Below are 24,705 nucleotides of genomic sequence, written 5' to 3' on the forward strand. Positions count from 1 at the left end.
GCACTGAATTGTTAGCTTCTGAGAATTGTCTTCTCTTTAAATGTTTTAATTAACTTGTGATAGGGAACTTTGAACTCTGAAAAGGATGATGGCTTTGTGTTACATCTCTTAGAAAGTTGCATGATTATTAACATGGCAGTCTAGCAGTATAGTCTGAATTAGGCAGTGACCATAAGACATGGTGGGGTTAATTGCAGATTGACCTGGTTTTGGTAGGGCTCTGATTAAAGTGATACGCTCCTCTGAGTCTTGCCCCACTAAGCTCTTGTTGTACAGTACCACCACAACATTACCACGCTGTCCCTCAATATCCTCCACTGATGGTAACTTTTCCTAGTTTCCAAATCAAACAGGAAGCGAACTATTTCAAATTCAAATGTAAAGCATTTCTTTTCTGCCGTTTCTCCTCCAGGATGTGCAGAAAAATGAGGTAAACACTACAAGCCACATTTGGAGTACCTACAGTAGTGTCTTAAGTAGCTGTATTCGGCTCACATGTCGTACAAATTTGTAGACAAACAGAAGGTTTAAATATATTCTCCTTGTGTTTGACTAACAGCAAGTCGGAAGCACCTACAGATGGAGCGTGCTGCAGGGATCAGGAGTGACTGTTAAACAACCCAACCTCCAAATTCTTTCATTCTTAATCCCTTTCTCTTCCCTCTCCCTCGGCTCTCTCCCTCAGATTAAGTCAGATTGGGAGAGGTGTAAGCCCATTTCGAAGAGACCTTATGAAACCAATCCGATATGAGTGAGACTGAAGCCACTTTTAAGAACCACAGAGCTGCAGTAGTTCTCAAAATACACCCGGCAGGTCTTTCAGTCAAATCCGTCATCTATAGTAACTAAACATGCCAGAAGGTAAGTTTAAAGATTCTCACAGCAAGATGCATTTGTTGACAAAACAGATTTATTAAAACAATTTCCACCAAAATAATTTTTCACTGTTTGCCCTTTAAAGACAACAGCCAATTAGTCTGTCCTCAAACGTTTTCCTCTGAAATAAAAAAAAAAAAATAATAGGTCTAGCAGAGCTGATTCATGAAGACAAATGAGACTTACCTGAGTGAAGTCATAAAAAAATATATGGCAGAAAATGTACTGCAAGCAAAATAAAAACATTTTGGAAGAGCAGAAATCAGCTCATTTCTGCTCAGCTTTATAAGAAGCCTGTCAAAATGGTTGATCATTTTCAACTAAAACTGAAATAAAATTCTGTCACTTCTCAGGTAACTATTGAAACCCCATACTAAGTGATAAAATATTATTAGCATTCCAATTTTGTTGTGTATCAGGGATGTGGTGGGGGCAAAGTTGGTTATCTTTTGATTTCGAAATGACAACTGCTCAGACAGGCTGCAATTTGTTTGCTTTGATGGAATCAGACTTGTTCAGCTTGAATTGAGAAATTGTCAGCATTGGGCTGGCAATTTCCTGCTAAAAATAGATTTCTATTAATTGAATCAGTCAAACATAATCATCCCAGACAATGAGCCCTGTGTGCTTTAATTACACAAGTTAAACAAAAGAAGACAAAAATAAAAATCGAAGTAACACTGCATGCAGTAACACTGGGTCTGAGATTAAATATGGACATAACACCGAGCAAGTGTGTCCAGGCAGGAGCAGGTGTAGAGACAAGATGAGCCGAGACATGCAACAAAGATCACAGAGAGGACGTTCACGCAGATGTCTGTCCGATAAGGTCAAGGGTCAAAGGGCAAACTCAAGCCCCCTCAGTTGTCCTACCTTGTGGAATGGTGAGGTGGTATTAGGGAGCGTGGGCTGGAACAGCTGAGGCTCTAGTGTCGCAGAAATTGGGGGGTCACTCCCATCTTGTTTCCTACAATCAGACAGATGCAAGAGGACAAGCAGACAGAAAAGGTCACTCAGTTTGAGATCGAGGAAGAGGACAACAAAAGGTAACGTCTCTGGAAATGTTGTCAGCCTCTTTTAGCAAGAGAATGTATTTGTATGGACAGACCTCCGAGGCGAATTGAAGCCATTTAAATTGACCTTAATGATCTTATAGGTTACTGATCTGTTGTTTATTAAGTGAAGCACACTTTCCCGAGAGACAAACTAAAAACTCTTATTTATGATAATGTCAAGGCCAGAGAATACATGCTTCAATTCAGATTAAGACATCTATCAATTTATTCAAAACTGTAGATATCCTTTATTTTCTAACTAGGAGTTATAATCTGTTCTGTCTGCTCAGTGTCCCAGTAATAGAGGTAAAACCTGGTGACATTTATTTTAAAACGATTTCCAAACTATTTCACATCCTAGTCTTTTCGTTTAGTGCTGCTGTTCACAAGTGCTTCAGGGATCTAGGGACACAATACCAACAGTTACACATTATTCACACAAGGCGTTGCTCCTCTCTAATCCAGGACAATAGCACTTTGCTGAAGCAAAACGGAGCAATAACACAGCAACTCGTCCCTTGTTCTGAACTCAATATCTCTACAAGGATGGCTTTATCTCCACAGGATTGCTGATCAATACGCCTGCTGAATATGGTGCCATATTGACACTGACAACTGCACAGCAGGCTTTCAATTTGTCTGATTAATTCAATCTATGTCAAATATATAAAGTGATTGATTAGCATGAAAGCAGCCCTGAAATGATCCTGACGCAGCATTAATACAAATAGGAAATGTGTATTGATGTCTGTGACGATAAAAGAAGGCCACAGCAGCCACAATGAAATATGTATCATATCTTTGTGTATATAAGGTGTTGCATACACCAGCAGCCAAAAGGCACCAAGCTCCAGAGAAATATAATTGAATGTGTTCAATAAATCCATGAGACAAAATGAAACACTCAAAAACGAATCATTTGTCAAGGAGATAATGTGGCTGTCTGTGCTGACACAGTATAAAGAAGTGAATGTATGGTGCTGTTGATCCGATGCTGAGGCTGAAGATAAGACCAGCTGCTCGAGAGGGACAGTGGTTGAGATGGAAATCTATTTCCACATTCAGTCTGAGTCTGAATCACTGAGTTCACTCAGATTCAAAAATGTAGGTGATATATAAGACCAGCTGCTCGAGAGGGACAGTGGTTGAGATGGAAATCTATTTCCACGTTCAGTCTGAGTCTGAATCACTGAGTTCACTCAGATTCAAAAATGTAGGTGAAGAAAAACAGAGCATGAATCATTAACATACAGCTCTGGCTCCCTGCTATTACATAACGAGTGATTCTTCAATCAAGGAACGTCCCGCAGCATCCGAAAGGAAATGAGAGCAATTTTTGAATGTGAGCCCTTTTCTCTGCCGGCTCAATAAACGTGAACGAGACAAGGTGCTCCAGCAGCAGCTCTCCCGTGGGAGAGCGAGATACAACAGGGCATCAGCTGCCCCGAACTCTTAATTAGAATTGATACTCAATAAATGGATGCAGGACACACACAGATAAACACACACACACACACACACACACACACACACACACACACACACACACACAAACACACACACACACACACACACACACACACACACACACACACACACACATACTGTTTATGTGAAAGGAAATGCTCTCTACACAGTTGGTTTAAAAATCAATATTATATTATTTATATTTATTAGAAAAAAAGAATAGTTAACTAGAAGAATTTATCTCTCTGTCTAAAGTTATAATGTATTGTGCAAACAGTACACAAAACAAACTGTACAGAAAAATTATAACCTAAAATAAATCAATATTCCACTCCAGAAAAAGTAGCATTAAAACACAAATCAGAGCATAAATGTCCATTACAAAAATTCCTTCATCACAAGCATGCAGTGCAGCACACACAACATTATGCTGTTCACACACCTGCTCTGTACTTTGCAGCGTTACCACATATGCCCTCCTGCAGATCAGTCTGCAGCACAAAGCCACGGCTTCATCCCAACACCACAACAAATTACATAACACAGCCCAGCCGGTAAGCAATGCGCGGCAGAAATCAGCCGTGTGAAAAAGTCACAGCGTGTCGTCGGGACGAGTTGATGTCCTGCGTGGAGCAGAGCAGCAAACTTACTCACACAGTGTGGCGGCTGTACGCCGGGCGCTCCCTGGGAAGTCCGGACAGCAACCAGCACTCGGGCAGATGACTCAGTCTACGCTTCTCTTCCAGTTAAGCCTCTCACTCTCTCTCCCTCCCTCTTTTCCACAGTGATCTCCTCTCCTCTCTGTGTGTGTTTATTCTTCTCCCTCTCCAAGCTCCAGTCAGCTCACTTGCTGCTCGTCATCAGTCGTTCACCTGCTGGTCTTACTCTGAGCTCTTTAGACAGTCGCACACGCTCAGCGAGAATTCTCTCTGCCGCTGATTCTCCTCCCTCGCTTTCCCCTCCTCCCACTCTCAGTCTCTCTCTCTCTTTCTCGCTCTCTCTCTCACACACACACACACACACACACACACACACACACACACACACACACACACACACACACACACACACACACACACACACTTGTCACGTCCTCCATCTCCACCCTCTTTGTCTGCCCTACAGCTCTCACACACAGTCTAGTACTTGTACAAAACTATACACGACTCATACAGCCCCCTCACCTCCAATCACTAAAACTCCCATCACCCTGATTCCCTTCAAAGGAGGAACCCCCCCCCCCCCCCCCCCCTCGATCGTCCTGGGGACTACTGAAATCTGCCACTTAGAAAGGGGAAGCAGGGATGGATAGGGTAAAGGGGGTTGCCTTCAATCCCCACACTGCCTCATGAGCCCGCTAGGGCTGTTGCTGTGGCAACCAACACCAGCCAAACATGAAGAAAAAAAAATACCTCAACAATTCATGTTTATTATAATGTGACTCAAACGAGGTGATTATGTCCAAAATTAAACTCCCAAAGGTGAACAGACATTGTAGCCTCCCTAATGCTCATTGTGCATGATGAAAAATAAAGCATGTGTGGAAAGGTTTTTAATTACTGTAATGAGTCTCATTCAATCCCCAGCGAACATGTGTGTTTCCTCCACTAAGCTGCCATCCACAGTTCCCAGCAGATGCCTGACTAATGTCACCAATCGTACCTTTTCCTGCTAAATCCCCGCTAAGTAATACTCTAACGCAGTGGAGCTGATCAGTCTTTTCCTGAGACAGCCTATCAAATATGCACCTGAGCAGTAAAGTAGTATATAGTGTGTGTGTGTGTGTGTGTGTGTGTGTGTGTGTGTGTGTGTGTTGTGTGTACTGTATGTGTCAGACATGAAGAGATAACAAGGGATTACAGCACAGTCCTCATACTGTGCACTATTAAGAGCTGTGTATTATGATAAAAACAAATAATCCTCTCACCGTCCAAAGCTTACTGGTAAAAAAAAAATTTAAAAAAAAGGATTATATCACTGTAATAAACTTTAAAAATGCCCAGATTATTTGCTGAGGCACCCTGCTGTCTGTTTCTCTTTTAAATCTTTAAACAAAGAAGCGAAATGTGGTTTTTTTTTTTGTTGTTGTTGTTTTTTAAAGAACTGTGGGATAGAAGGTGTGGGTTGAAAAAATGAAAATGTTGAATGTCAGGTCTTTGACAGTGGTGCTTATAGTTAAAAAAACAAAAACAACCATGATATCCAATAACAGCAGATATCGCTTAAATGTGCTGATTAAAATCTGATTACCACCAAGTTTTATTTTAAAACACATCATTGCTGCTGGTTCCTACCAAATCAAAGCCATGTAGAACAACAGTCTCAAAACTAACTAAACAGTGAACAAAATATTGAATAACAGCAGAACAAGAAAGAAAATCTGAGCCACGTAGAGCTTCACTTTTCATCTTTTGTGGACCAAGATAGCTGGGTTTTAAATCAATAGCATCCTCCCTGCATGCCTACATGTCCTCTGCAGAATTCCACAGTAAATCCCTGCCGACCGGCCTCGTGGCCAGGGATTCTCATCCCATTAGCCCGGTGAAATGGCCTGTGGTCACTCCCCTCTCCTGCCCACACACCATATCCTCTGAGAATTGCTGCTGTCCTGAAAATGTCCCTATCTTCCACCCCCACTCTTCCTCTCTCACTTTCAGGTTTTTACTAGCTAGAAGAGTTAGATAATAATCCAATATCCTCTGAGACTCCGGCTAAAATATTACTAAAATTAGCTGGGTCCTATAATTCCAAAAGGATTAGGGCGAGCCAAAAGAGTCAGCAGTGTGTGTTCATTGTTCAATAGTTTCACTTAAATATTTGAATTCATACAAACAACATTTTTTATTTTTTCTGACTTAAACGCATATTATTTAACAAAGTACATCAAGATGAGAAGGCACTCTGGATGATGTGTGTGTGGGAGGCAACGTGCAACCAGCCAGTGACCCCAAAGGGCGACTAAAGGTTTAAGACTTCAATCACAGACACATTATACACCAGTAACATGTCAGAGGTTCCCAGGGGGCAAGATGGTTGCTGTTCTGAAAAATGAATGAATGGTTATTTATGCATAACCAGTGAGTGTCTCCCACAGGTTGAAATTTAATTAGTAGTGGTTGACCTCAGGGGGCAGAACGGTATGGGGGCTGGGCAACTACAGACAGGCAGCTACAAAACACAACTCAACACACTTATGACTGTACATGAATGCATCACTGCAGCAAAGGTTGCTGTCCTTGCCCTCCATATGGGAATAAATACTACATATGTAACATAAAAAATATGTCTGCATATTCCAATATTCTCTTTTTAAATGTTCAGTGGTGATTTACGCTAAAACCTTTTACTTTATCAGTTGCATTAACTGATAAGGTAATGTATATTTAGGGTGAAAACAATCAATGTTATAATCAAGATCTAAGTCTATCAATGATTCACGTTGTTGCTGCAGCAAAATGTTGAAAGGTTATCCTGCTGTCTATGAATAAGTGAAAACCTGCCTCCTGTCACTCTTAAACAAATTAGCTGCATTTAATCAAGCCCACAGTTTGTTTGCAAGGCAAAGCAGGGGTGCTAACTGCTTCCGAACCTTTGAGGAAACTTTACATCCCCATAATGATTTCTCCGCAGTGCACCTGAACCCCACTGTGGCTGTGATTGTGACTGGTTTAATAATTATGCAGCATTTTATCTGGGTAATGAGGTCAATGGAGGGGGGTAGGAGGGGAGGCGGGAGGGGGGGGCATAAAGAGTATATGAAAAGTAAGCATGTTCGTGGCATAATAATTATGCTTTTTTTTCTCACTATAAATTCTTCTGTGCTAAAGTGTTATGTACATAGTAAACAGTAAATAATTGCTGGGATTATTACAACAATTATATATTGTCTTTCTTAAACCAGCAATGAGCATTTTTTGGCTACTTGAGGGCAGCAGAGACAAGCCACGAACACAACACTGATATATCATCACCTTTTAAGTTACTATTGCATTTCTATTGCTTAGCCAGACATTGTGCAATAGATCGTCTGACTGTTCAACGCGGTGCCACAGCAAAGCGTGAAATAGACACGCCGTTCCACTACAGCAAAATGTGAGATAGCCACACGTTGGGCTGTCCAAGCGTGAAAGGTACAGATTTTTAAAGCATGAACCTTACACACACGTAAATGTCATGTGACACGGGATCATGTGGCCAAGGTCCTGCAACAGGAGTTTTGAGACCAAGTACAAAGGACATTTTTTGTGGCCTGGTGGTATCACACATCACAGATTGCCTAACCCCACTTGTTTTTGCCAAAAAAACAAAAACAAAAATTCTGTAAATTTCATGGCTCTTAGCATGAAACATGTTTCATTTACATCCACGGCAGGAAAATGTGTAACTTTCATGCCTAGACAGCGCCAAGCGTGGCTATCGAACTTTTTTGCTGTAGCGGACTGGTGTGTCTATTTCACGCTTTACCTTGATACCTGGTTGGACTGTTCAGTTGGTGGTCAGGTTTAAATCTACCTGTCAAATAAAAGCCCAATATTCACTTTCAGCTCTATCTTTTTATCTCTACAAAAGCTCGAGGGAAATAACTTGCTTATTAACTGCTACAAGCTCCACTACATTCACCAGCTTATTGACAACTGTGTATATTTGCTGTTTGGTGCTGAGCAGGGTGGGCTTTAAGAGATTTTCTGCTGAGATGCCAGTTATAAAGCCAGAGGTTTAACCTTAATTACTTTATACACACTTTCAACAATCCCCAAGCACAAATCATTTAGCTGGCGCACTGCTTATCGTGTGTGCAAATCTACTCCAGAGGTCCCCAACACCACATTCTGTTGTGGTGCTCAGAGATTCTGTGTCCCCTGTGTCATGATAAATTACACTGATGACACAGAGGCTCAGAAATAAGGAGCTGGCTGCCCTCTTGGATTTTTCTAAATTCATCACGCAGTAGCACCACCTGCTCCCTCGTCTGCCATCAGTCCTCCAACAGCAACAGATACAATGAGCACCTCTGTCATGAATTACAACACAAATAGACCATGGAATTGCCCTGTTCTCAGGGCCATCCTTCCCAACCCCCTAACCTGACCTGAAACACTCAAACAAATGGCAGGATGATTGTCTCTGGTGTAAAGTCATTTCTCTCAGCTGTGCTCGTATCACTTACTTCTCTTGTGTGTATGTGGTGACAATTTCAGCCTCAAGGGCAATTTTTCCAGATGAAACTATCTGATTTCCGATCAAAAATGTTTCATTTGGCCAAAGATTTAGCTACATAAATATAGCTTTATATGAAAGATAATTTTGTCGATGTTCTGCGTCACCTCTATTTAGGTGTCCTAATTTGTGTGCCACAAGGAATAACTATATGGCTTTCTCCAATCTGTTTTGGAAAGTGCAAAACTGTCTAGGCCTCTTTTTTTACCTATGGCTATAATAATACAAACAAAGCAAAAAGCATTTTGCTCCCCAGGGAACTCTACTTCTAAAAGTATTTTTATACAAACAGTCAGAGACAGAAATCCTCATCAGTAGTTCTTTGCAAGAAACTAGAGCATAACAACTGTTTTTACATGAAAATATGAGGAGGCTACATTTCATATGCTGCATATGATACATTAACATTCATTTAAAAAAAATAAAAATAAAATAAAATAAAATGCTGGACAATTAGATGCTCCTTGTTTGGAATTACAAATAATAAAAACTGTGGGATCTGATGCATGAGGAGACTCTTTGATGGATTCTCTTGAGCCCACACTTCCCCTCACAGCTGGCCACATTCAGTGACCATTAAAAGGCCAGGTATAGCAGGTGTTTTTGAATTAAGCATTTTCAGTCTACCCAGCTTGCTTATTTCTCACAATGTCACTGCACAGATTTCCTTGGAAACATGCCCCCCTGGGAAATCACTGTCATGCAGATGTGCCTCTTTCAACAACAGAGGGTCGCTGTGGGATGATTTTGTGCTATTTTATGTTCGATACTAAAGCTGCCCGTCTATTCAGTGACATTAAACTTCATACAGTTTGATCTCTGAAGTCAACATGTCTACTATCAATCAAGAAAATGTTGGCAAAAATTCTGATCATGTGATCTTTTTCCCTCCCATGGGAAAAAAATTTAGGAGAAACAGAAATTCCTGGAGTCCCCCTCTCCCTCCCACTGGCTTACCACACCATCCTCTGCATAACCAGTGTCAATAAACAGGCTCCAGATATATTCACCCCCAGATATATGCTTAGGGACATACCCATCCACAAACAGAAGAAATAAAGACCTCGGCTCTCTCTTTCAAATTTGAAGATACCGCCTGCAGGCAAAGAAGTGAACTTTTCAGAACAACTCTGTCACTGAAAAACTCCAAGAATCAGATAAAATAAAAGGGAAATGTCCTGTCAAAGTTGCCTGGCACCTGTCTCAAACTCCAACAGCCTGCTGTCATCTGAGCTTTATGTTCTTTTACGACGTCTTGTGCTGGTGCTGGATGGTGGGTGACATGTTAGGATTTGGATTATTGAGATGAGTAGAACCAGGGGCGAGCTTGTCACTTTGGTGCTATAGTTGGTCAGACAGCAGGAGACTCACAGAGAGACGCTGTAGTCTGATCGGGCTTGACAGTTTGCTCTCCCACTATCTCTGCTCCTCCAGACAACTCAGCCTGACACACACCGATGAGCGTGCACAAGCAAACTGACACCCAGACCGGCTTCACAACGCAGTGCTGAGCGCATGTGCAGAGGCGAACGGCAGAGGATGATGCAGAGTGACACCTCATGGGAAATCAGGGAATACAAACAAAGGAGTGTTTACAGTGACACCTTTTAAGTGTTTATGGGCAGAAAAAAAGACAGCAAGGATGAAATAGGCCGAGAATTTAGAAAGCGTCAAAAAAATAGAATAAGGAATCACATCACACAATTTGGAATAAATAGCTGCTATGCCAATACCCATCGAGCAAAAAGTAAATATATGATCACTAAAAAAACAAAACATATCTCCTTTATTTATGTCAAAACTGTCATATCAAGAGAAGTTTTTTAAGAGTCTGAAGTTGTCAGTTTATCTGACTTAAGGGCAAAACAATTTATAATAATTAAAAAATATATTTTAATTATTCATTAATGGTGATGCATGTTCTTTTACCACCAGGGGGCGAGGTCACATCAGCCAACAATGCTCTCCTGTTTTTAAATTGTAACATTCCTCCCAGACTTGCAAACATTGAGCAACTTTGCACAAAAGTCCGTGAAGCTTTTACATCTAACAGAAGTAAGATTAAGAAAAACACACTTTTGAGTAGAATAGAGGAGGAATTTAAGCCTTTGCACCAAGACACATATTTTGAAAGACAATGAATTAGTTTGATGGGTTGATGCTGCATTTAAAGCAAAGACTAACACCACCTGATGTCAAATTCTTTTAGATCTAGTCGGAATTCTTCCTTGTTCGCTGCAGCAGCACCTGAGGGTGGTTCAAAAGTGCAAACCTGTCCTGCATGAAGGTCAGGTGAGCTGAGGCATGGAGAAGACAGAGGGATAAGAGGCCAAGTTGTTTAAAAGAATGGTCACGGAGTTACACAACAGACAGCCTGCTACAATAATCCATCATGCTTCAGGACCGAGAGGACACTGAGACAGAGTGCACTTAGATGTATGTTCATACATGTGGAGAAGAGAGAATAAACAACGGCTCTTATACAACATCTCAGTATAGCCATTATCCACACTAACCTCCTCTCCCATTTACTCCCATCAAGGGAGCTTAGCAAAACAGGATTACAACCAATTACAGGCCTCCCCCGGGAGCACGGAAACAGGGCTGGAGGATCAGCTGTTCATTGTGTATGACCCACAATGACCAGATGGAAGATGGTCATTTTACATTTAATCAACTACAAGAGTTGAAGGATCAAAACTGTACAATTCCTGATACTGAATCCGTGGAACAGATGAGCTGTCATCAGTCGCTGTGTACACAGACTGGGTTTTCAGGATTTACTACTTCTATTTCATCACAAACGTATAAACGCATTGAAATAATACAGATAATCCTTCGTATATTGCAGCTTTTTTTTTGGGGGGGGGGGGGGGGGGGGTCATGCACTTCTGAAAACAAAACTGTATTGTAGTAATAAGAGACTCAACAGAATATTTTGGTCTTCCAATTCGGAAAGGTGAGCACGGCATTTTGTTGGGTTGTTCTCTAACAACTTTTGCTCACTGTTCTACTGTCTTGTCCAATATTCAGTATCTGTATATGTAAAATATCTGATGTTACTTTCAAGTTGCTTTAATCCTGGCATCAAAGGTTTAGCTTTTGGAAGTTGATCTGTCCTGCTAGATATAAACACTGATGACAAAGTAACACAATTCAAGTTCTGAACACATTAGAAAAGGTCCACCAACTTCCTCCAGCAGTGTTTGTTGATTTTTTTTTTTTCCCCTGCTTTGAAGAAGAGCATGACTGCCAAAAGAATATAGCTAAGAGGACCAAATGACTTATTATCATATTTTGCTTCTTTGATGTAATGCAGACATCACACTTTCTCTTCGTTGTGTCACCTCATCCAGTCAGTTCTTTTCTCCTTCCTCCTCCTCTTCACGCCCACAACTCTTTCATCCCCTGTCCTGTTTTGTATCCTCTTTTAGATCCTCCTCTTCGTCTTTATTTTGCTCCAGTTTTCACTGTCGTCTTCACAATGGGGTGCAGTCATTCTGTCTGAAGCTACGTTAGCTGATGGCCAGAGTGCAGCCCGTGTAAACGAGTCCAGCCCGTGCTAAGTAACGCGGGCCTGACGTTATGCTCCTGTATTAGTATTCCAGAGGGACGTGATGACACTGTTTAATCTGCTGCATTCAGACAGTGGGAGATAAGGGCCAGACACTCGTGCCACCCTACCCTGAAGCTTTCTAAAACGGAGTCGTGCATCTGCAGTGGCAGAAGGTGTGCATGCTCAGATCCTTCCATGTGCCACTCACAGCACCACTCCAACCTTTCCAGCACTGCAGAGACGGCAGGGCAGGCTGGGTATCACTTTCCTCGCTGCTGCCCATCTGTTCTACGTTTCACTGGCTCATTCATCTTACTTAGACTCTTCTCGGTGTACTGATTGTATGAATCCTGCAAGGCTAATCTGTGACATTGAACACCACTCCAGAGAGTTACAAGCTTAAAAATTGTAATCCATTGTATTTTAATTAAACTAAAAAAATATATAATTTGTATTGTCCCATAGGTTAGGTTAGGTTAGGTTAGGTTAGGTTAGGTTAGGTTAGGTTAGGTTAGGTAGTTACTTTATTAATCCCCGAGGGGAAATAGTGCTGTCCTGTCATAATCTAATTAGTTGACAAAAATAAAGAAAGACAAAAAAAACTCACCATAAGCTTCTGGCCTTGGAGAAGGTCTTGTCCACCCTGAAAAACAAACATAACATACAGCTGTTACAAACACTATCAATTAAATATGCTCACCTACAAATTAACACTCATTTCATAGCACCCTTATTGTCTTCATGTTATTCTCTCTAAAAACAACAAGATCTCACTAAAACCTACTAAAAAGGTGCTTACCAAAGGATCACTTCAAAGTCGAGGAATACAACCGAAACAATACCTAAAATCAGCAAAATGTTAAACACTAAAATAACTCAGCACCTAACTGTACATGACTGCATCCTACAATCAGTAGTGGCTTCTACGCTCTTGTCTGCCTCCAAGTCAGACTAAGTAAGGAAGGAGCAGAGGGATCGTGGATCACCTTTTCCACTTACAAAAAGTACCGGAAGAGGTTGGTTACGCATTGAGCTGGGTTACCCTGAAATAACTCCTGCCATCTGTTGAAGTATAGCATTTCCAAGGATAAAAGGATGATTAGTTTCCTGAGACAAAATGAATCTTGTCCTGGTTTGATTCCATTGTTATGAGGGTCCTTATTCACCATCGGTGAATAATACACTATCATCTGTCCTTACATCTCCCTGGATGAAAAGAGTTAAGAAGTAATCACTGGAAACAATAACCAGATGACGCAGCGTTGGAAGCTACTTGGATGAGAATGTAAGGACCTGTTTCTGCCAATAGATGGCACTGTGTGCAGAAGAAACAGCCTCGTGTCTGGCAGGAGAAAATCATGATAAACTTGGCTCTCCCTCTGCTCAGAAAGCAGAAAGCTATTTATCACGATACTCAAGCCCATAAGCTAAGGTTTTAACATTTTACTTTTACCCTACTTGTAATCAGAAAATACCTCAATCATAAACACAAACCATGACCTCTCCTGGGATGCAGCATTTATGTTCACTGGTATCAACAAAGTGGACATTTGATGCTGCTGACTAATGGCTGCAGGCCTGTGTCCTGTGATAGCTGGCAGTGGTGACACAGAGAAAAGGGAATGCTTAGTATGCCTCAAGGCTTCTGCTTCTGCACGCCTGGTGTCATACACTGACCCCCTCAGAATGACCCCCACAGGATGATACACCACCAATCAGCACAGGAGAAATACATTTATCCATAGATTTTGTGTTGGGTTTTTTTCCATTTACTCAAGCCAAAGCCGGCTCTCTGTCTTCTCCTACCCTGTGTCTCCCGGTAGGGCCAGCAGAGTTCAAAGCTCTCACTCATCTTTTTGTGGACATGATTAGTGTGCATGACACAGCAACAGCCGAAGGAAGCAATTCTGGAAAGAAGTGACTCTTGTTCAATGAGAAATACAAACACAAACATGAGTTGTAGCTGCTTTGTGAGAGTGTACAGAGGCAATCTTTTACAATTCCGGCCATATTAGCATGCTGTCACCCTCAGTATTTGCAAACATGCTTCACTAATTAGCACTAACCACAAACTACAGCTGAGGGCAACAAGACTATATATAGCTGTAGCAGATATTTTGTCATAAATACAGGAAAAATGTTGGACAATATTGAAATTTTAACCAGATGAGGGTGCTAACTGGAGAGTCAGAAGATACCAAAAAAAAATTGCCATTTATCCTATAGTTGTTGAGATAGTTCACTGAGTAAAAAATTTCAACTTGCTGGAAATGCTAGAGGAAATACACAAGGATCTCCAATGTAGCATTCGTCCTTTGGGGATTATCATTTCTGTTTGAATTTTTAAAACAATCCATGCAACATCTGTCGAGCTAATTCAGTCTGGAATAAAAGGAAAGGCTGACCAACGTTGCCATCAAAATTATGAAATTGAGCACTGAAATAAGGAAGAAGTTTCTGATTTCATTCATTTAAAAAATGTCTCTAAGTTTCATGATGAGAAGAAATCCCTCAGTGCTTAATATTAGAACCAAAAGTAAAAAAAAAAAAACTTTTTACTTCTTCTTTTGTTGTGAGAAATTCTGAAAAGATAAATGAAAGCCTGAAGCTTCCTCCTTCTGTGAAAAGCGTGTTATTGAGAGGAAACAGGCCCTGGGGGGTTTGTTTGTTCATTCTACTGCGCAGTCACGAATCAACAGACGTGTGTTGTTACAGTGTGCTGTCTCTTGATTCCCCTCAGTGCAGAAGATCACTCATCATTTTCTAACCCCGGGGCCTCCACGTGACATGTAATGACACTCAGGTGGCATTTGCAGTATTTTTGTATCTCCGATCTAGTGTAGGTTTCACTGAGCCTTTAACAGATATGTGTGCGCAGATAAATCAGTGCTCCAACTTAAGTGAACTGGTCCTTGGGAGAGTGCCAAGATACTTATGTGCTGTCAGCTCTGGTCTCACGAAGCTGAGTGTGAGGACAAGAAAGCTGTTTTCATATGTACTGCATCACTATGAATAACATTTTCTCAACCTCATCCTGTGCTGCTCAACCTTTCTCAGGTTTCATGGAATTCCCATAAAATTAAATCAACCTGGGTGTGTCCACATTATTGGACAAAGGCTCCGAACTGACATACCAAAACCAATACAGGAAATTCGAGAGAAAAAACACACCCTTAGCTAGACAACAGAACACGACACCCAACAGCTGACACCTACTATCAAAATACTGGGACAGAGGAAGGATAAATCTGTCAAAAATATGTTGTGATTATCAAATAAACATGCACTCATCTTTTCTTGCTGTGCCAAGCTGCAAAACATGAACCAGCACATACAAAGATTGCACTTGTCTACCATCATCCTAAGAATATAAGCCGCCTCATGTCTGATAACATAAATAAGGTTGATAGGGTACAAGAAGACTGAATATAGAGCCTACAGGGAAAGCTTTTATTCCACTTTGCATTCTACAATCGCTCTAAGGACTTTGTGAAGCATTTCAGATGTCAGAAAGATTTTTTTAAAGTGCAGAATATATGTTTAATACAGATTACAATAGTGTTACGCTAATGGAAATGAGGGTAACAGTGAATAGCAAATAAATCTGTCCTACATCCAACAATTATTCAAATATCACTTTTCTGATCAAAAGGAAACTTCGCTAACCCCAAAACAAAGACGTCCCACTAATAAAGCAAAGCGAACCTGGGCTGAGTGAGTGAGACAAAGCACAGATAAAGAGGAAGCAGAGGACTTGATAACAGTCAGTCCCGAAAAAAATCATAGCCTTATCAGCAAAACAACGAGTATTTTGTCTAAATTAGGGTGGACAAAAGCAGGCTATAACAAATTTGTCTGTGCTAATGCATCTGCAGGCTGAGTCATATTTGCACATTCAAACTTTGCTGTGAAAACAGCGTGTCCATAGCCTTCGTTTTACTTTGAAAAAAAGGAGATGAAGTCGCATATTTCAGAGCGCAACACAGCACAGGGAGGAATTACAGCTCAGCATGTTGTAGCCAAAGACAGGCCAAATTTTTGTAATGCTTCCTCTATGCTCTCAGCTAGGTATCAACCACAAACTGGTTGCCATAGAAACTAACATCAGTGGGGGATAAGAAAGCTCAAGGCGGGTCTCACAAAAAAAAAAAATCCTAGGCCATCACTGTGTCAGCAGCTGTGGCACTTCACAATTAGTTCATTCAACTTAATCTGACTTTAACTACAGTTTGTAATTTCCGGCTCCCGCTGCTAAACTTTGAAACATTTTCTGCACTTTAGAAATTAGCTGAGGCCTGTGGTACATATAAAGTCAGCAACACTGCTCGTGGCAAGTAGGTCACCAGACAGCGCTGAGAAGTCAGCCCGGAGGAAATCCAGCTTAAAGCAAACAAGTTTGTTGTTCAGCGACAAATCTGCTGCAGTAACATATTCTCGAAGTAATTCTATATCTGAGATATAAGAAGCACGGTAAATTTAGCATAATCCAGATGGACTTCAACATATCTCTGAACAGATCTTAAAACGTCTGGGACCAAACCTGAACTTCCCATCAGTCATTCAATAGCTGTTCACTTATCAGATGATTGCTGCACTTTCAACTGAAATGACACTAACGAAAAAGGGGAATAATACGAGAATACAAGGTCAACATTGTTAGTCTGTATCTTATTACGCAGGTTTTAAATAAGAGCCACTTGTATTAACTGACTTGTTGAAACTAATACTAAAAACATGATCCTAGAGAACCCAGCACGCACAGAAATGATTCCTCTTCCCAACGGCTGGAATAAATTCTGGTGGAGTCATGGACAGTGTTACACCCAGTTCACTACGCAGGAGTTGAGACCAACTACAGTCCTTTGACAGTGTGGACTTCATACTTTGCAATCAAAACAGGGTTGAAACGGTGATATATGTTACCTGGAGTCAACTAAATAAAGAATACACCTTGATTAAAATTTGGAAACAGTCTAGGAAAACAACTATTAAAGCGTTAGTATAGAATTAAAGCACCACTTTGTTTCAACAAGTCAACCGTCATGCTAACAGGTCTGTGAGGCTGCGGTGGAGACAATGTTAACAAGTTACAATGTGTAGGGACAGTATAATAGTACCTTGCTTTGATTATTAGCACTAAATCAAGAGAAAAACTAAAGCTGAATGAGAATGTTCTTATTTTTGCAGGTATTTGGACATTAAACAAAGTATTGGACAAACTGAAATTTTGAACTGACATAAAAAGAAATAACCCTGCGGATGACAGTTGTGTGTACCAAATTTCATGTCAATCTTTTCTTCTAAAGATTAACACCGACATAAAAACATATTCTCATCCATTCGCTTTCCTTCAGGATCAGAACTTGATTCAAAAATAGATACACAGAGAGACACGCAGGCCTTGAGCAACATAGAACAATTTCTTTATAAATAACACTCATGGTAGTAATAAGAAACATTGTCAAACAATGCTGAACATGACCTGATCTACACTGTATACTGTATCTCAGCCCTGCGTGGGCTGAATGAGTCCATTGACAGAGCCCATGTAAAGGAGCATAGAGTGTCTGAATGTCCTCATTTAGCTACAGTACAGTAGGATACAGTGTACACACGACTGGTACCCCAGCTATACTGACTACTGGCCACTGCAGTATTCATCACACCAAGCGAACAGAACAAATGACAATGTTTTGTGATTATCAGTGTAAAGTCGCATGCAAAAGTTTGGGCACCCCTCATCAAAATTTCTGACACTGTGAGTGCAAGATGAACTCATCTCCAAAAAGCAAAAAGTTAAAGATGAAACATTCCTTTCAACATTTCAAGGATTTCTTTTGTACAATTTTATAGTGGAACTAAAATGATCATTTGCAGTTGTATGTCTCCACCAGTACAGTCAAGCTGCAGTTTACGTCCATGTCTATTCAGACACATGTAATATGCTGTGCAGAATTTGAGGGAATTTGGTCTAACACTTCAAATTAATCTTTAACCTAACAGAAGATCCATACAATCACCAGTTTCAAGGTGGACACCCAAAATTTGTCTCATCAATTCATATATGGTCTCACACTTCCCCTTCTGTTCCTGAGTTAAAGTGTTGAATAATGTCCAGAAAAGTGTTTTCGCAGAATATTATGATGTGACAGTGAAGTTGACCTTTTGGATATAAAATGTTCTCACCTTATTCTTTGATCCTATCTGACATTTGTGTGAAATTCTGTCATTTTTATCACATGCATTATTGAGTTAAGGACACAAACGTTGTGAGGTCACAGTAACTTTTGGCTTGCAAATACCAAACCCTAATCAGTTTATTGTTGAGTTTAAGTGAACGTTTGTGCCAAATTTGAAGACATTTCCGCAAGATCCTTCATGAGATATCACGCTCACATCAACGGGATGGATGGACAATGTGAAAACGTAGTGTCACCGTAGCTGGCACAGAGGCATAAGAGGGATTCAGAATATCATGAAAAAAAACACCTCTGGGGGATCGATCAAGCTTTGTGCTTATGTTGCAGTCAGTGTCAGGGGGGACATTTCACTAAAGAAAGGGGGCGGAATTGATTAAATTAAAACAACACCAAATTGTAGAAGTAAACGTTACACCGTCTGTTTAAAATGTGATGATGAAAAGAGGATGACTTTGATGATCCTGAACACAGACACTCAAAAGTGACAATTGACAACCTCAGGAGGCGTCAGCTTAAATTTTTGCCATGGCTCTCACAGTCCCTCGATCTTAACGTCATCAAAAATCGGTGAATGGACCTTAAAACAGCAGTGCAAGCAAGACAGCCCAAGAATCTCAGCAAATTAGAAACCTTTTTCTTTAAAAGACAGACAGAAATCCCCCTCCAAAAATATAATTGAAAGACTCTTATTTGGCAACAGGAAGCATTTACAAGCTATGATATTAGCCAAAGAGGGTGTTTGCAGTGACCGTGTTCCCAAATTCCCAAACTTTTGCTTGTTGGAAATATGTCATCTTTCACTTTATATCTTTTGGAAATTAGATAATATTTTACTCACTTATTTATTGTAAAATAAACTTTGACCAAACTTTTACAGGCCACTGAATTTTGTCTTTTATTTTGTGATATCAGGTCAATGTAATATCAATTTGATGTTGTTCACTCGTGTTTATATGTGGATCGAGGACAACCAATGCTATTACAGTGCTGTAATTTTATTACATACAAGGAAATTAAGTTTTGAGGTGGTCTGTCCCATTTTATTGTAATGTAACTGCATCCTGCGGGGATAACTGTACTGACAATATAAAGATATTATTGATGGCCATGCCAACACCACAGTCAACAGACTCAATTTGTGTGGTCATGCAGGCATTTCACAAAACTTGTTGGTTCAGATTTCAGAAGTTTTGCAGGTTCTTGTGATAGTTTGGAGAGTGTCTAAACTTGTGGGAGGCTTAGTTATTGGTTCTTGCTGTTCTTTTTTATCTGTATAAAAGTATTTTATAATGTGCACAAACTGTTCAGCTGCTTCACATGAAAAGCGTTTCATTAATGAGCCACACACTTGTATCGAAGCTACAGGGATTGTTTATATAGTTGTGTTGGTAACACAAAGTTTTTACATAATTTATTGAAACTGTCTGACATCACTGCAGCAGCACACCTGTTCTAACTTATAAAAAAATATATTTTTATTCTCTTAGCAGAGTGAAAATAAGCTATAGATCGGTTGTATTGTAAGCGTGAGACAATTAACTGCAGCTCAACCAGAGCCTTCCCTCCCCACTCTTCTCTACAGATGGTTTGCCATTGTGGATATGAATGTGCGTGTCAAAGTAAATATGCAAGATGGACGGACCGTGTAGGCACTGAAGAGCCCTCTGGTTACCCAGCATCCCCTGTTTGTTTTGCCTCTGCCATTGGAAAGGTACTTGAATGGCCTCCTGCTCTCAAGTAGCTCTGCCTTGCAGTGTAATCATGTTTTGTCATGCAAACAATTACTTTTGTCAAACAAAATGACCCTCACTGTCATCTTTTTGTTGTCCATGGTACCATATTCAATACAATAAACCTCAGACAATGAAAATTAAACAAGAGACAAAAGCTATTAATTTCAATTTAAGAACAGTTTTCATAAGTGAAAACTTTTATTATTAAAAAGTCTCTGGTGCCTTTTTATAAGAGCCACAAGCTACACAAAAACCTTGAAATATGGTTACCTGCCAATAAAAAACTGATCGCATATGTTCAACATATTCACACGGTGCTGTTATGACTCAAGTATTCTATTTCACAATGAGAAACACCGTGTCTCCACAGAGTCCGTGATCTTGTTTACGCGAAGAAATGCCATTTTCAAATCAGCTGACCAGACAATGCCAACTACAATTGAGGCCTGCTCAGATTTCAAAACAATGCCAGTCTTTCCACCCGGCTGTTTTTGAGCAGGATTGACAAGCATTCTTCCAATCTTTCTATGGCGCACTGCAACATACAGCATCATTGTTCAGGTTTCATGTAGGTCTTGTCTCTGAGGGCACTGGGAGAGCACTCGGTTCATTTAACAGGTCATGGCTGTGCATTTATTTCATGATTTGGGAGTTTATGGGGAAAAAGCCTCTGTAAACAATCCCCATATGAGACAAACAAATATGTAGCAACAGTTATTTTCATGTGATAACCAAATACTTAAGTCAAGTAAGTAATATAAGTCCTAAAAGGAGGAACGCTTCATAAAAGACATTAAAGGATATGAAAGCTCAGCTTTGTAACATTGTGTTTGCACTTGACTAAGAACATTTCTGCTTGCAAATTACAGTATTCAGTAAAAAAAAGTGGTTTGCCTAAAAAACTGAAAAGGCCATAACCTACTCAAAGTAATAAAAAAAAGACTAACACATAACAGAAATTAAGTGGTTGCTCCATTTATATTTGATGCCAAAATGATAGAGCATGCTGTGTGAAATAAAGACCAATCTGCAAAGAACAGAGGCAGCGTTCCCTTCGATGAATGCCGATGGGATGCAGGGGGGTAGAGTGTATTACAGGTCGCCCGCTGATGTAACCAATCAAACTGACCTATCGAAATGCCAAGCGCAGTGTCATTCAGGACCGCTGCTAAACAAAAAAGCAAATTGTTTCCTTTATATAAAAAGCTTCTCCCTCTGTCTTCAATCAACTGTTCCTCTACATGCATGAAATAAACAATGAATAATGAGTCCAAACAGAGGCCCATTTGTTTCCTCGTGGCAAAAAGCTCCTATAAATAGGAATTTGTTAAGCTTTATTTTCCATATATTATGATTTATATGGTTGTATGTAGATAAATATAATATCTTTGAAGGTTAAGCTGACCTCCTGTGAACAGGCTTAAAAAAAAAAAAAAAAAAAAAAAAAAAAACTGCACGCTATAAGTGCGCTTAAGTGGAAATAATCAGTTAGAATTGCACCAATTGGGAGACAGTTATGGGTCATTTAATGGAGTACACAGGTCTATCATGAGGACCTAAGAGTTAATGATAAATCCAGTACAATTCTCCAACTGTCTCTGTCAACGTTTGGCTCATTATAGTCAAAAACGTCTGTGATCTTTAGGGTAGGAATGACGAGACAGTCTCTTCCTGTCATGAGTTTCACAGGAAAAGCATATAAAGCAGCTGTGCACTGTTTTTTAACAGGAGTGAAGCAGTTAACCAAAGGCTCAGTTGCAAAACCAAAACGTTCATGTCCACCCTTTAAGTATTTTCTCTTGTAAAACTGAAAAATATGGTTTGAATACACTTCCAGTAACACATAAATCTCACCTTCATGATGCTTGTGCAAGAACGTTTTCTGTAGCACACCATCTTGTTTGCCCACTGGTACGGACCTTTTTCATTGCAGACATTTGGACTTGTCATTGTAGAGAAAGCACAGGTGTAATAACGATGGCTCAGTTCCATTAAGTGACCCAGTAAGCCATGACAGTGAATCAACATTCAAGAAACCAGGACCTCCTCTAAGTGGAATGCAGCCATCATTAACACTCTCATGCTTTCCCCACAATGACAAGTCAAAATGTCTGCAATGAAAAAGGTGACAGTTGGAGAGAACCAGAGTTATGGTTTACTCCAACAACCACAGGGAGCCAAAATGTGCCCATTTCACACTGAAAAACTGTCTTCAAGAATCAACTCAAAGATGACATTTATGCTTTACTCAAAGTCTTTTCAAGCCGTATTTTTCAGTCTAACAATACAAAGACATTAAGTAAAAGACTAATTATTTGGTTTGGCAAATATATATCTGGTTAACTTCCACCACAGCTGTCAAAGTGCATCATAGAAACATTTCTCAGAGATTTTCTATCAGACCATCCCGGACTGTTTACCATTCATCGGCTGAGAGTCTTTGGTTAGTAGCAATCATGTACCTGAAACAAAGCAACTGCAAGCTTAACCCTTGTGTTGTCCTTGGGTCAAAATGACCCGCAGCTGTGTTCAACCAAGTTCTATTTTATTTCTATATTTTTATATTTTTTGGGATCATTGGTCATCATTCTTTAAAGAAACCCTCACAGCCTCCTTGTCACCAATGATCCCAAAAAATATGAAAATAAAATAAAACTTGGTTGAACACAGCTGCGGGTCATTTTGACCCAAAGACAACAGGAGGGTTAAATGAGCAATATGCGAGTTGTGGTGGCTTCTAGTGGTGAGGGTGCAGATTGCAACAAACTGAATATCCCTCTCCTGACCCATTCATGCTTTTCCTCTTCCTTCCTCCTACAGCAGCTGTGAAACTTGTGAAACATGTGAAAGGGCCTCTCTATAGCAAGTGTTTAGTTTGTCTGTTCTGGGCCCCTTCCCATGAACTCACTCTGAAGTAATGAAAACACAACAATTCTTCGATTCAGGCTATTATGCAAAATGAAAACATTATGAAAATGATATTCCATTTCTGCCAAAAGAGTCCCCTAAATCTTACACACTGGACTTTTAACTGGATTTCCAACTGGCAACACGCAGAGAGAAATCACAACATGAATGCAGGGATCTAGGACGAGGTTGCATCGCTCAACACCTCTGCCACTCACACCAGTAACAGCTGAATTAGAGATAAATCAACACTTCCACATGAAGGCAACTTGAACTTCTTGGCCACTCAGGTTGAGCAAAAGATCATCTTAAATAGAAAAAAATGAGAGAATTTCTTGGGAAATTATTTTGAAATTATGGGACATTTCAAATAAAGTGTTAAAAACAATCTCATGCTTCTGTATGCAGCTCCTATCATAATCTGTATTTGTGGCTGTGGCTTCACCTGGCCAACAACCCACACACACACTGATGTTATTACTGTGACCACAACACAAAAATTACTGCACAGCTCAATCTACCTCCAACTGTCTCCGCTAGCTGGTAGCTTGTGGTATATTCCCAGACACACACACAAAGCCACACATACACACAACACTTTAACCGTCGGGAATGCAGTGGCATCGGGGCACCTGTTCACCTCTTGACCATTAAAGATTCTCTGCTGACTCTGTGTCTGCTGGTCAGTATCCTGTAAAGTCTGAAGAGAGCCACATGAATACACCGGCGACATAAGTGCCTATAGGGACAACAGTTGACTGTACAGCACATATTTCTTTCTTTACAAATAAACAATAAAATGCTACGTCAGGGACAAGCTTGAAAGGAAGTTATCCCCATTCCGAATAGATAGAAATCAAGTCCTACATGTACAATACATGCATGCCCTCACATAAACAGCCACAAGCCATATGGTGGCATTTTTGCATGTATATTATTTCTATAGGTGCGCACTTTTCCTGTAACTTGAACTGTACTCTTCTCTCTTTCGTCACCTTATCTTGTTTTTGCTGCTATATCGGATCCCTCACTATTACAGAATGGGAACCTTCATGTCAGGTTTTTAAATGGAAAGCCACAAAAGGCTAAAAAAAAAAAAAAAAAAGACAAGCACAACATTTAGGGCCAAAAGCTGTTTTGATGGCATTCCAGTGCACACACCGCACAAACATGCAGGCACAAATACAGACACAGAATCTGCACAGTCATCAAACCAGGTGCCAGAAACAGATGCTCAAACACACAGACTCCAAATCATGTGAACTGTGAAGAGGATTAGTTGGTGTGTAAATAAATAGGATATATATTCTTACCCTCCATAGGCTCCAAAAGTGAAACTCCTCTTTCTCTGCGGCATACTGGCTAATGGATAGCAGTGAGTCAGTCAACTCAGTGCTGAATGGAGCCAGCACTTGTGTCACTTACGCTGACTGAGCATGTGTGTGTGTGTGTGTGTGTGTGTGTGTGTGTGTGTGTTTTGCGTGTCAGTGTGTGTGTTTGTATGGTCTGCCTGCCGTCTGAGTTCCACTCCCCCAGCCTGGGCTAACGTGCCCTGCCTCTTCCTTGCTCACACGCCTCCTTCACAAACAGGGGAGAAACGGCAAGAGGATGAGGGAGGAGGAGGAGAGGGGGGAGGGGGCTGGAGTGAGAGCTGCTGACCATGCCAGTCTCCCAGGGAACCAGGAGTGTCGGGG

The 24,705-nt window shown here is 40.5% G+C and overlaps 1 protein-coding gene across 9 annotated transcripts in view; it reads right to left on the bottom strand.

Annotated features, from left to right (window-relative positions):
• LOC138192732 (rap1 GTPase-activating protein 1-like) overlaps nt 1-24,468 on the bottom strand; it is a 43,011-nt gene extending 18,543 nt beyond the window's left edge. For 3 of the 9 annotated variants that reach the window (XM_069140334.1, XM_069140336.1, XM_069140331.1), the window contains exons 1-3: nt 24,325-24,466; nt 12,779-12,814; nt 1,750-1,843 (exon numbers count right to left, since the gene is read on the bottom strand). In XM_069140334.1, the coding sequence (XP_068996435.1) occupies nt 1,750-1,843; nt 12,779-12,814; nt 24,325-24,368 (174 nt within the window). In that variant the 5' untranslated portion in view covers nt 24,369-24,466. Of the gene's footprint in view, nt 1-1,749; nt 1,844-4,048; nt 4,563-12,778; nt 12,815-24,324 lie in introns of those variants that run through there. The other 6 variants (XM_069140337.1, XM_069140335.1, XM_069140332.1 and 3 more) reach the window with 5 other exon arrangements.
• Between the last annotated feature and the right edge of the window lie 237 nt (nt 24,469-24,705).

This window comes from Embiotoca jacksoni, unplaced genomic scaffold, assembly GCF_022577435.1.
Source record: "Embiotoca jacksoni isolate LCO1_2020_lvr unplaced genomic scaffold, fEmbJac1.0.p SCAF_9, whole genome shotgun sequence".
Lineage (NCBI taxonomy): Eukaryota > Metazoa > Chordata > Actinopteri > Embiotocidae > Embiotoca > Embiotoca jacksoni.